Here is a 14315-nt window from a genome sequence, read left to right on the forward strand (position 1 = left end):
GAATCTCCCAAATATACTCAAATGGATGTTTCTGGAGAACCGAAAGTACTAAATTTAAATCCCATGGTGGCAAAAGAGACCGTACAGGTGGAGCCACATGTCGAAACCCCTGATTGAAGGTACAAACTAAAGAGTGCGTGGTTCGGGGTCGCTAAAAGAATATTGCCAGGGCAGACGCCTGGCCCTTGATGGTACTCAAGGCCAACTTCTGATCAACACCCTGTTGAAGAAAGGTTAAGATCCGAGCCACAGAAAAGGATTGAGGATGACCGCCAATTGACTTACACCAAGAAATGTACGCTTTCCACATACGATGGTAGATCAGCCCTTGGGGACAACTAGTCCTCTCTGAGAGGAAGCCACCAAGGGATGTTTACAGCCACCAGGATAATTGGAAAATTCTCACTCTTTATTCCTCGCAGGACCTGCAGAAGAAGCCTTAGCTGAGGATGATACTGGCCTGCAGCGTCTGTCACAGGACCATGTGACCTTGTCACAAACTTCAGTATCCTCCTGTGGAGCCAAACCTGCTAAAGGAGCTGCATGTAAGACTGTGCAAACAGAACTGTTCGAAGGTGGATACCACCAGACTCAGAACCTGTATGCAAAAATGGGAGAGAGAACTGTCTGTGTGACAGCAGCTGGTGAATCACGGCCTGTGGTCCCTGAAGTTTGTGCAGAGGTAGGTCCACCCTGGTCAGAAATAGAATCAGACCTAGGTAAATAAATTCCCTGGACAGGGACCTTAGGTAGTTCAGACATAACCTGAACCTTTGCAGGAATTAAATCCGCACAAGGAGACTCAGGACCTAAAGAAACATTTAGCAGATCTCCTTAACACTCACCAAAGAAGTCAACGGGGCTGGAAACAAGTGAAGATGTCCCCCCACCCCAATAATGGGTGAGGGCAAACCCTCATGCTGAAGGAGTCTTGTCTGCTGGTCCAGGGAAGCTAGCTCTAGGCTTACCAGACCTAGGTTGCTTGGAACCTCCCGGGGAAGAGTTAAAAGATCTATTTCCCTTATTCTGGGTCTCAGAAGCACAAAATAATTTTCTATGGGCTGAGGAGGGCCCCCCTCTGCGGGGAGGCTCCTTCCCTTTCCTTGACTGTGGCAGGAAGGTACTCTTCCCTCCCGTGATACCCTTAATGATGTCATCCAGGGTAGCCCCAAACAAGTGATCGCCTTGAAAGGGCAGATCAATGAGAGCTTTCTTAGATGCTTGTCTGTGAACCAATTCTTAAGACACAGCACACGCCTAATCACCACCGCTGAAACAGAAAGTTTGGACAGCACAGGAGATATATCCAAAGCTGCATCACAAATAAACTGCAGCCCATGGACCCACTGGTCCGCTAAATCAACATAAGCAACGGGGATCTGCCCACCCCCCAGGCCCTGGCGCAAAAGCTTGGCCCATTCACTTAGGGTCTGAGACACCAGGGCTGAGGCAAAGATTGGCCGCAATGCCGAACCAGCCATAGTAAACATGTTGCGTGCCACAGCCTCCGCTTTCTTGTCAGCCGGGTCCTTAGAGGATGGGGATTCCTCTACTGGGATCATGGTTGCTTTATTCAACCTGGAAAAAGGAGGGTCCACCACTGGTGGACTAGCCCATTTTTTTTTAAAAGTGACTCCTCAAAAGGGTAATTTACAGCAAACCGTTTCGGGACCACAAAGGGTAATTTTGGTTTTTCCCATTCCTTACAGGAAACCTGTCAATATAAGGCACAGAAGGAAACCCCTTTGGTGTACAATGCGACTTGTGTGTACCAAACAACACAGCCACATCCGTGGCTACATCAGCCGCATCCTCCATCTTTAAAGTTTCACGCACTGCAGTAATAAGTGCGTCTAGAAGCGGCTTTTCATTTGCTGTTGTGACCATGGAGGAATCATCCTAACTATCGGATGAATCAGAGGGTGTGATATTAAGTCCCCCTGGACTGGCCACATCCACAGCAGCATCCGGCTCAGAATCAGATGAGACAGACTGAACAGGGGAAGGCAGGGGACACTTCCTCCTGGGCCTTTGCCCACACGCCACTTCCACTCGGGACACTAAGGACTTCAGGACCGCTGTCAGTGCAACCATGGGAAGCTGGGGTTCCGAAGGACCTGCCACCTCCATCAGGTCAGTGGGGGAGATGTGACCCTGAGGCTCCATAAGGAAAGAAAGACCTTGCAGTACAAAAACAATCTTTTGGCACCACTAAAAGGATCCCCTCAAGGTACCTATCAGCAGAGAGAGAGAGAGATACCCGGGACCCCCAAAGACTCACCCTACCGATCAGAGGAGCGCCAAGAATTCAAACCCAGCATCATCACGGATGCTATCTCTGTTCATATGTCCGGGTACAGGAAGAGGAAACTAAGGAGGCTTCAATTGTCTCCGGCTTCTCCCAGACTAAGGGAAAATGGCCCCGTGACATCATCCGGCTACACAAATATGGCTGCCAACCGGAGACCAGCCAGACTTGGGAAAAATGGCCACCATCAGCTATAAACACTGCATCCTCTGCAATGGGACCCCCCCCCCCCCCCGAAGGTAGGACACACATTTCAGGGAGACTCTACTGTGCACTCTGCACTGGGACCCCCCCCCCTGCACTATATCCACACTGCAAACAGCAGGGCATGCACCTAGAGTTCTCCTACACTGGGACCCCTCCAGACTACCAGAGCGGGACACACTCTATCCCAGGACCCTTACAGAGTGGGGATAGCGGGGGAGACCCCAGGTCTCTGCTGCATTCTCTGCCCTGGGACCCCCGCCAGACTCTAGGTCCAGAGGTTACCCGTGTCCACCCCAAAGAAAACCACCAAAGGGGAAAGAGGGGACTGTACTTACCCTTCCATGGTGCGATAAACGCTCCAGACAAAACTCCTCCCATCGAAGTAGGGGAGCTGTCGACCAAAGGGTCGCTGTGACTCAGACCCAAGCCCGGTCGTATGCAACCCTGCAAGACCTTTACCTCGCGGGCCAGCCTATGTCCGTGAGGCTATGTCACGGCTGACCTAGCGCGTAGCTGCGGTCTGCACTCGCTTGCTGACTGGGCTGAGGGACCACTGGATCTAGATTATCCAGCCTGTCGCCCAGCCCGGCAGTTGATTGTAGATCTCCCAAGAGAAAACAAAAAAGATATAGGGAAAGAGAAAGTTGCTAGGACCAGAGATCCCAGCCAGGAGCCTAGGTCCCTACTCCTGACTAGACAGGTTAAAACTGATTACCTAGAGCAAAAAGGGGTTTATATACCAGCGGAGGATGTCCCATGGGCATAGCCAGGTGTTTTTTGTTCTGCCTAGTCCTACTGGAGGAAGCAATATAACCCAATAGTTATGATTTATTGAGCGCTGTGTCCATGAAGGAAGGAGAAAAATTGCGTTGGTAAGACCCCTGCGCAAATACGGTGTGACATACAGTATTGCAACTATCTCTATTTTATTTTCTAGGATCTCTGCTAAAAAAATCTATATAGTATAATGTTTGGGGGTTCTAAGTAATTTTTTTTTTAGCAAAAAACACTGAGTTTTAAATTGTAAACAACAAGTGTCAGAAATAGGCCTTGTCCTTAATTGGTTAAATATGTTTTAAATAGAAAAAGATTAACGTTATGTCCAGTCATACACTAAACAATCTGATTATACAGTCCCTGCACAATGTTCTTTATCAAAAAATGTAATGGGACAAACCTAAACAATTTATGCTGTGTCAAATTAGATAGGATCTTTTATAGTTTTCAGTATATCTAAAATTGATTATACAAGCAGATTGTATAATATATGGTCAGCCTATATCAGAGTAGTCCTGTGAACAGATAGTGTCCATTCAGAATAAAACGTATAAGGAAATCTGCTTCAGGGATTGATTTTTTTCTGACCATGTCAGTCTGTTACAGGGATGAATTTATTAAAAAATCAGTTGCGATTAGACCAACAGCTTAGAAATAGACAGTTATTTTAAGTCTGGGAATAGCCTGACTCCTATAGAAGATCAAACCCCTGGCGTCTATTTATTTCTTGTATCATACTTTTCCCCAATCACTCTTTAGTATCTCAAACAAAATAAAATTAATATTTAAAAAACACACACACACACAGGTGTCACAGGTAATTTCAAGGGGAACCTTGAAGTGTCTATTTAGGTTATCTATTATTATACTGTTAATATTATATTACAGTGTACATTTCCTTTTGGTTAAACCACTACTAACATCGTTTATAGGTTATCAGGATATCATAGTAATTCTGCTGCTCACCTTTCCTGAATATGGAATGTGAAGAGAACTCGTTTATATGTCCATAAGGTTTTCACTACATCCAGGAGTCCCATATATCACCGTCACTGAGCTCACCATAGCCGGACGGTCCCGACTGCTGCGCTGCACAGGGTAAAGGGCACTGACATCTCTTAATGAAAAATGGAAAGCTATAAAAGTTGTTTCTTGCTCCCCTACAGCCCTAACATTTATAGGTATATAAAAAATGATTATTATAAATATTGCACTAAAGCTTTGGTAGTTCCTGAGCAAGAACAACTAGTAGCATAGTTTAAAATAAAAAGCAAATAAAAAATACATATGAATGAGTAATATTGAAAGTTTAAGTAACAAGCCGTTATATACATTATTGATATTATTAATAAAATAAATGAGGTAATCTTCCTAATCGGAATCCTAATTGAATTGAAGTCACACTCTCAGGAGTTTGTAAATCTAGTTCCGAGGTCCCAGAAAGTCGATTTGCCGGGTCAGTGTGTACACAAAGGACAGGGCAGGTGTACAATCACCGCTAATCAATTACAAGGAAGAATCCCTTCCATCATCAGCCGCCACACAACAGTCCAAATTCACACCTGTGCCAGGCTCGGGGGACCAGGGGCACCATGGACTGGCAGGGCATGCTAAAACTTGTGGTCCAACAGTGACCACAGTATCGCGGATCTGTGTGCCGATTTATCATACATTGCCAATATCTCACTGAAATAGCATGACCTGCTAATCCACTACAAAATACATTTCATTGTTTAAAAAAATAACGTCGTTAAGCAAAAATATCTATTGCCTTCCTTTATCTGAAAATAAAATATTTCAGAAAATGTTAGAGTCCGCTGTTTAAATTAGGTTCTGATAAAAAAAATAATAATAATAAACTCAGTTATTTTTCATTAAATTATTTTAGGAATTTCCCGGAAGTTTTAGTGGCACATTTTGCAAATGATAGTAATATGAATACGTTCAGTAAATAATAGCGGTAATAATACATTTTGTAGATGATAGTAGTAATAATACTGGCAATAATAATATAGTGGTAACAATGTTTTATGTACATAAATTATTAAAAAAAAAAACATTTATAAAGACAAGCCAGATGTATGGAGAATCTGTTAAATAATTTATTGAATATACAAAGTTTTTTTCCAGTAACTGGAGAACAATATTTTAATCCAACTCAAATAAACCATTATTTTTTTTATCTTTTTTTGGCTGGGGTGTCAATGTGGAAAACTTCAAGAGCTTTTTTTCTGCATTGGGAAAAAAAACACACCACAAAATTGTGTAATCTGATATATACAAAGTAGGAGGAAATGCAGCTGTACAAAAAGTAACAAAGTGTGTTTACATATATATATATATCTATAGATCTCGGTGTGATCGGTGTCTGTAATTACAGGAGTGGATATTTGGGGGGGTCGCCGTGTTCCCCCATAGTCGGTCCCTTTTAGCTCAATATACAGGAGCAATAAGATCCTTTTTATAACTTATTCTGTAAAAAAAATTATATACATTTCAACATACATTTTCAGCTGTACAACACATAGCACTTTTAAACATACACTTTAACTCTTATTTATAATTGGAATACCCTGGTCATTTCAGCTTGTAAAGCGCTTGTTTTTGGAGGGGCTGGGAGAGGTCCTTGGGGTGTAAGTTTTATTTTTGGAGGATTCACAAGTCTCTTCCTGTGGATCACAAGGTGTCCGAGTTATTACTGCACGGGCTCAGCAAGTTCAAGTTTGTGCTTTTGTGCTTTTTCAACAACCTAGAGATTTTCTCATCGTCGGAGTTCGGGTCTAGGGGCTTGTTGTATTCATCATCGTCCTCATTATCCGAACTCTCCTTCATCTTCTCTGTCTCAGAATCGTGTTTTTTCTTGGCCGTGGCCATCTCTGCCGCATGTCGCTTCCTCCATTTGGTCCTGCGGTTCTGAAACCAGACCTGAACAAAGAGAAATTATTATTATTATTATTATTATCATCATCATCATCATTATTATTATTTATACACTGGGATCATCGGTGCCCTGTCATTATATCGGTTTCACAACCATCAGTGTAACATAAACTAATAATGTTTCATAATAATAAAGTACACAGATTTAAAAAAACAAACACCACAGCAAAATATTCAGTTCGCAAACTATTGCCTGATTACAGTGATATTAATATATAAATAATATTTTTTATATATATTTATATATACACACATTATTTTTATTGATACGAAAGTAAGATAGATCTATGTGTGTTTAATAAAACACATGAGGGTTGATTTACTAAAAACTGGGGAGTGCAAAATCTGGTGCAGCTCTGCAAAGAAAACAATAAGATTCCAGGTTTGTTTTTATTTTTATATATATATATATATATATATATATATATATATATATATATTTTTTTTTTTTTTTTTTTTCAAAGCTTCATTTAACAAGCTGACGTTGAATTGTTGGTTTCTATGTAGAACTGCACCAAATTTTGTTTGCACCCTCCAGTTTTAGTAAATCAATCCCATGATATCTATCCATCTATATATCTCTAATATTCTTTAGAATTTGACTGGCACATATATAAATAATAACCGCAACATATACTATCGAGTATCACTATGAATCCACACAGTACTGTCCCCTAGTATTTATACATGTAATATGAAACACTTGTGAATTATAGTATTCACACAGTATAACTTTTGAAAGATGCAATTTTTTGATATCACTATCCCCACAATACTCTTGTGTGCCGTTGGATGTATGTATTTAGATATTTATACGTGTCTGTATATTTATGTATGTATATACTTAGATATTTAAATGTGTGTATTTTTAAGTATGTATTTAGCTATGTATATATCTGTGTGTTTTTATGTATGTATGGTTAGATGTTTGTTTTTACATATTTATAAGTTTGTGTATTTTTATGTATATATGTTTAGATGTGTGCCTTATGTATGTATGTATGTATGTATGTATGTATGTATGTATGTATGTATTTATGCATACTTATGTGTGTGTGTGTATTTGTATTTAGACATTCATAAGGGTGTGTTAAAAAAAATCCAACCATTTAAAATTTAAATAGCAAAATTTAACAATGTTTCATATTTCATTTTTTTTTCTCACGCTACTACATTGTTTCTTGACACCCAGATAATGATACACTGTAAAATGCCTGACAAAACAACATCAGTAGGGAGTGTATCCTGTAAATTGGCTAGAGTCTCCTCCAATGCACTACTATTGCATGTGTAATATACACGAGTTCTGGTTTACAAATACTTGTCAGATTAAATTAACTTCACCAAAATATGTAGAATGATTCAACAAGCTCAGCTGCAACAAGAATATTGTTAAGGTATGAAGTATAATCGTATTTGTGAACACACAAAACTAAATTCAGTTTAATCTAGATGCATAGGAACTGAGAATAATGAATAATCTTAGAGAGGAAAAGCCAAGTTTGCCAAGTTTTTAAATAAGCATTCGCAAATAAATAACATAACAATGCACAGGTGATGCGGGTAATATATATATTTAAAAAAAAAAAATATATATATATATATTATTTTTTTTTTTTTTTTTTTAATTCAACAAGAATCATACACACCACAGTGTTCACTGCTCATTGTGTGACTTCTGGCAGTGACAATTATGATTGTTTACTTTCGTAGTTGAAAATATCAACTTTGATGCAATTATGTGAAAAACAAATTCCTGTTTACTTATTTCAACTGCACATGATTGGGCATTCAAAGTCAACATATTGTTTCTTACATATCGGGTAATTAAAGTAAATAATTACACAATTGTGTGAAGATTCTCAACTGAGCCTCCACGGCTATATATATGTTTGTAAAATAAAAAGCCCTGCTGTCCACCATTCTGTATTTGTAATTCCTGTATTTTATTATCTCTTAATAGTGCTTAAAATGATAATTAAAAAAATCAATAAATATAAAGAGGCTTGATATAATAAAGCTACCTGTTTCCATCAGTTGCTGTTCTCAATAAATTATTATTAATACAGACATCTAAGAATTTCTATTGAAAGGTTATAGTTGACTTTTTTCCACTTTGTGACAGTTTTCACATGTGGACCTTCTATCATGCAATCCTATGAATATTGAATATATGACCCTGTTGTGTATATATATATATATATATATATATATATATATATATATATATATATATATAACCCTGTCAGATCCATACAGTGCAATGTGAGGTCCAGCTCTTACCTTAACCTGAGATTCTGTCATGCCCAGGGAGTAGGCCAGGCGAGCTCTCTCCGGACCTGCCAAATATTTGGTCTGTTCAAATGTCTTTTCCAAAGCAAAAATCTGCTGTCCTGAGAATGTGGGTCTGGAGTGCTTCTTTTTGCCGTCTTTATCCAGCATCATCCCAGCCTGGCCTGCAATGATCAACATACAGTCATTAACCTACAGCACAGGAGACGTGTAAGGGTGATTTGATAAGGAAGTTCTGATGATCACTTTAGTGAATAAAATGAGCCTTTGTTCAATCTGAATAGCCAATTATGTGCAAATTAAAATACAGCAAGACTTTTGCACATGACCGGATCACTTCCACCCTATTTACTAATCGAACGTTAACTTTACCGTGTGAAAACTCTCTACTCCTTTAACAAATCAACCTAAGAAGCAGCAGAAAATAACTTCCATTTTATTTGTAACATTTTCCTATTAGAAATATTCTTTGTTGCAACGAATTATTTGTGCACTATAATGTAGATAAGAACATGCTGTAAGTGATAACAGTTGGAGGTGTGTATATAAGACTGAAGTGTAATTAGTAGAAGGTGCAATGTCACCTTTAATTCTATTCTGAGCAGTTGTGAGACTTTACTGCAGAAGTTGACTGTGCAGTGTCTGGAATTCCAGTCTGGAAAGTTAAATAGTGTAAAGACACACGTTCATGGAGTTCAACCAATAAAAGATCGAATTAATATGTGCTATGTATGATCACTGATCATAGTATTATGCATGTAAAGCTACATAAGAAAAAAAGACAAAGGCCCATGACGTTAAATCAGTAGAATAGGAAGGAATAATTAAGCGAATAATTTAAATATGTGTTATGTGTGATTAGTGTAGAATTGTAGCATATGATTTTTCTTCCTGCAAATTATATGATTTAATCTCTATAGAAGTGCAGTACATGGTCTTCCTGTATGGAAAGTTACATAGTTTGAAAAAGAGACAAATCCATGGGGTTAAGTAGAAAATTGATTTATCAAATAAGTGCTATCTATGATTTGTGTAGAAGTGCAATGCAGGGTCTTCCTGACTGGAAATTGCTATGTATAATAGGTGTAGAAGTGCAGCATAAGGTATTCCTGCCTGTAAAATTCTATATAGCTTTTTTAATATATATGCAGTGCATGCTCTTTCTGCTTGGAAAGTTACATAGTTGGAAACAAAGACCATGGAGTTTTACAGCAGAAACATTAATTAATAAAGAAGTGCAGTATTGGGTCTTTCTGCCTGGAAATGGATACATATGACCTCTATAGAAGTGCAGTGTGTGGTCTTTCTGCCTGAATATTGCTATATATGATCACTATAAAAGTGCAGTAAATGATCCTCCTGCTTGCAAAGTGTTTCTATAGAAGTGCAGTGCATGGTCTTTCTTTTTGTGTGTGTGTGCGTATATATATATATATATATCCCCCTATAGAATTGTAGTAGGTGTTCTTTCTGTCTGGAAAGTGCTAGGCATATCTATTACAGTTCTGTATTTGGCTTCCTGTCTGGAAAGTGCTGTCACTACTGAAGTGCAGTGTATGGACTTCCTGACTTGATATTGCTAAATATAATGACTATAAAAGTGCAGTGCATAATCTTCCTGTCTGGACTTGCTTTGTATGATCCCTATGGAAGTACAGTACATGATCTTCCTGTCTATATAATATATATATATTCACTGTAGAAGTGCAGTACATGATCCTTCTGCCTGGCCTTGCCTTGTATGATCTCTATAGAAGTGCAGTACATTATCTTCCTGTATATATATATATATATATATATATATTCCATGTAGAAGTGCAGTACATGATCCTTCTGCTTGCACATGACTTTGTATGATCCTTATAGAAGTTAGAAGTGCAGTGCATGATCTTCCTGCCTATATATACCCTATAGAAGTGCAGTACATGCTCTTCCTGCCTAGATATACATATATATATATATATATATATATATATATATATATATATATATATATATATATATATATATACACACACACACACACACACACACACACACACACACACACACCCTATAGAAGTGCAGTACATGATCCTACTGCCTGGACATTGCTATATATGCTATATATGATTCCTATAGAAGTACAGTACATGATCTGCCTCTCTGGACATTGCTATATGATCCCTATAGAAGTGCAGTAAATGGTCTTCCTGCCTGGATATTTGCCATATTTGAGCCCTAAAGAAGTGCAGTATATCATTTTCCAGACATTGCTATATATGACCCCAATAGAAGTGCAGTATATAGGGTCTTCCTGCCTGGACATTGCTATATATGATCCCTATAGAAGTGCAGTATATGGTCTTCCTGCCTGGACATTGCTATATATATATATATATATATATATATATATATATATATATATATATATATATATATGATCCCTATAGAAGTGCAGTCTATGGTCTTCCTGCCTGGACATTGCTATATATATGATCCCTATAGAAGTGCAGTATATGGTCTTCCTGCCTGGACATTGCTATATATATATATATATAAAATCCCTATAGAAGTGCAGTCTATGGTCTTCCTGCCTGGACATTGCTCTATATATATATATATATATATATATATATATATATATATATATAAAAAATCCCTATAGAAGTGCAGTATATGGTTTTCCTGACATTGCTATATATATAATCCCTATAGAAGTGCAGTACATGATCTTCCTGCCTGGACATTGCTATGTATGATGAATGTATGTACTTACTAGGACAGGTGAGCCTGGGATCCCTCCAAGGTGAACTTTGCATGACTCCAGGCCAGAAGATGGGCGCTCTTCCTGGCAGCTCAGCCAGGGGTTTGGGGTACCTGGACACGGCTGCTGGGTTAAAGTACATCCCAGTGGAGGTGGCGAGTCCATTAATACGAGGCAGGCTGGAGAGCAGGTTGCCAGAAGCCCCTAGAGAAGCCCCCAGGGGCCTGCTGAGAATGTCACTAATCCCATGTGGTGTCCCCAGGGGGATCTGTGCGTTTAGGGAGGAGAGGTTGGGGGCTTTGAAGGTGGAGGGGTTCTGTAGTGCATAGGGGAACAAGGTGGTCTTCATCTCTGCCATATTGTGGAGAGCAGCCAGGGGGGTACTGCTCAGCACGAAGGCGCCCTGTCTGTTAGTATCCATTTGCCCCACAGCTAACATTTGTGAGCATCCAGAGCGGTCCCTGTCCCTGCGGAAAGCCCAGCCAAGTCCCTGCAGCGTCCAGGGAGGAAGTTTGGTGGGATCAATGTCTCTGGAGCAATGCTGGCCTATCACCCAGCATCCGAGCCCTTCCTCTGCGCCGCTCCCGCCGCCCTTCAGCTTCTTTGCTGTTTATTTATTTTCAGGTGCAAAACAATCCCGCCGGAGATGAATGTCATCCGCTGAGCTGTCCCCAGACTGAGCCGCACACATCCCACACCGGACAAGTCAGCCCCGACAGCCTCACAGATCCACTGATAACTGGCCAGCCACCTGCCAGGCCCGCCTGCTGATTGGCTGCCCTACAGCCCCGGACAGCGCTGATTGGCCCATCGATTAGGCCCCCCTCCCCGTGCTCTGCATCCCCCACGTCACTCCTCGGGAGAAGCACTTAATGAAGGTCTTATTATAAAGTCAGGTGCTTTAAATGGCTGTAAATTCAGCCCCTGATTTATCTTCCAAACGACTAAATAAATCCCATTCAATGAGATTTTAGTGAGGCTCCGGCTTTAAAAGGGAATCAGGAAAAAAATATAGCCCTGTATCTCATCAAACGGGAAAATGTAAATTTTATTGTCATTTCTCCTAAGTATTAATTTGTCTGGACTGAAAAGGGAAAAAAAGGAGAGCGGCGACAAATCCATTAGAATGATGTATATAAATTAATTACACGGCAAAGCGGCGGTAAGCAAAGCGGCAGCACTTCTTAATAGCATGTATCATTCAGATCACAATAAAGGCAGATTCATATTCATTGGGAGCTTGTATCATCATTTAGGAGCACACCACAAATACTGCCATCCAATACTCATCCTTCCATCTCTTCAATGGCCACAAAATAACATCTCTATCGTCTAAATACTGTGTATATTCCTAGAAAAGAAAGGTGTCTGTGTATGTATGTATGTATATATATATATATATATATATATATATATATACATATATATATATATATATATATATATATATAAAACTGTATTGTGTATCATATATACTGTATCCGTGTAATCAAATATATATAGATATATATTCAAACAACCTGTAACTGGTGTATGGGTAGGTTCATATTTGTATTGTGTATACTATAAAACTGTATACTTTCTGTAAAAGAAATGTGTGTGTGTGTGTGTGTGTGTGTGTGTGTATATATATATATATATTCATCTGTATTGTGTATCTACTGCATGCGTGTGTATGTATTCAAACCACCTATAAGTTGTGTATGGGTAGCTTCACATTTCTATTGTGGTTCATGTACATTTCTGTAAAAGAAATATGAATAGAAAGATAGATAGATATAGAGATAGATTGTATCATATATATATACTGTATGCGTGTATTTAAATATATCTAAAAAAATGTTTTATGTGTATACATATATATATATATATATATATATATATATATATATATATATATATATATATATATATATATATATTAGAGTGTGTGTGGATAGATAGATAGATAGATAGATAGATAGATAGATAGATAGATAGATAGATAGATAGATAGATAGATAGACAGACAGACAGACAGACAGACAGACAGACAGACAGACAGACAGACAGACAGACAGACAGACAGACAGACAGACAGACAGACAGACAGACAGACAGACAGACAGACAGACAGACAGACAGACAGACAGACAGACAGACAGACAGACAGACAGACAGACAGACAGACAGACAGACAGACAGACAGACAGACAGACAGACAGACAGACAGACAGACAGACAGACAGACAGACAGACAGACAGACAGACAGACAGACAGACAGACAGACAGACAGACAGACAGACAGACAGACAGACAGACAGACAGACAGACAGACAGACAGACAGACAGACAGACAGACAGACAGACAGACAGACAGACCGATCGATCGATCGATCGATCGATCGATCGATCTATATATATCTCAACCTGTAGCTTTGTATGTGTATCCTTACATTTTTATTTTGTATCATAATCATGTGTATCACATATACATTTCTGGAAAGTAAATGCCTGTATATGTATGTGTATGGGTGCATATACATATAACAACCTGTAGCTTCTGTATTTTCATATTTGTATTGTGCATAATAAGTACATTTACGTAAAATAAACGTATATGCATATTTAGGAGGTCAAAATCTTTACTTAAAAAGGAATGAATATTTACTTCAATTTTCCAATCATGTGCAGTTGATATGAATAAAGTTTCACATGATTTTAAAGTGTATACATTTTAAAGTGTATATAATAGTGTAAAGATTCAGAACTCCTTTAGTAAATCAACCCAATTGTCTCTATTTCATGTTCAGGGGAAAGTATTATATATATATATATATATATATATATATATATATATATATATATATATATATATATATATATATACATATATATATAATATATACATACACACACACACACACGGGACAATCTTGATGAATGAATATTCACTTCAGCTATCCAATCATGTGCAGATGAAATAAACTGTAATTTGCTTTTCATGTGATTGAATCATTGAAATAAATATTCACTCTTTTAGGAGTTGAGAAGCTTCGCATTCA

The 14315-nt window shown here is 38.6% G+C and overlaps 1 protein-coding gene across 1 annotated transcript; it reads right to left on the reverse strand.

The window, feature by feature from the left end:
- Window positions 1-5372: 5372 nt before the first annotated feature.
- On the reverse strand, window positions 5373-11974 carry NKX6-2 (NK6 homeobox 2). Its single transcript, XM_082267567.1, has 3 exons — window positions 11283-11974; window positions 8516-8688; window positions 5373-6217 (listed from the first exon to the last, which is right to left on the reverse strand). Exons 1-3 carry the CDS (start codon window positions 11707-11709, stop codon window positions 5969-5971), a joined length of 849 nt encoding a protein of 282 aa, XP_082123693.1. The 5' UTR covers window positions 11710-11974; the 3' UTR covers window positions 5373-5968.
- Window positions 11975-14315: the final 2341 nt, after the last annotated feature.

This window comes from Pelophylax lessonae, assembly GCF_965119305.1.
Source record: "Pelophylax lessonae genome assembly, chromosome: 9".
Lineage (NCBI taxonomy): Eukaryota > Metazoa > Chordata > Amphibia > Anura > Ranidae > Pelophylax > Pelophylax lessonae.

Bases quoted from the DNA above. Each gene is read 5' to 3' on its own strand.
- NKX6-2 (XM_082267567.1), bottom strand. From the start codon at position 11,709: ATGTTAGCTGTGGGGCAAATGGATACTAACAGACAGGGCGCCTTCGTG. The intron at 8,689-11,282 runs GTAAGTACATAC...TGATCATTGCAG, and splicing joins TCCCAGGCTCACCTGTCCTA to GCCAGGCTGGGATGATGCTG. The intron at 6,218-8,515 runs GTAAGAGCTGGA...CTCTTTGTTCAG, and splicing joins TGACAGAATCTCAGGTTAAG to GTCTGGTTTCAGAACCGCAG.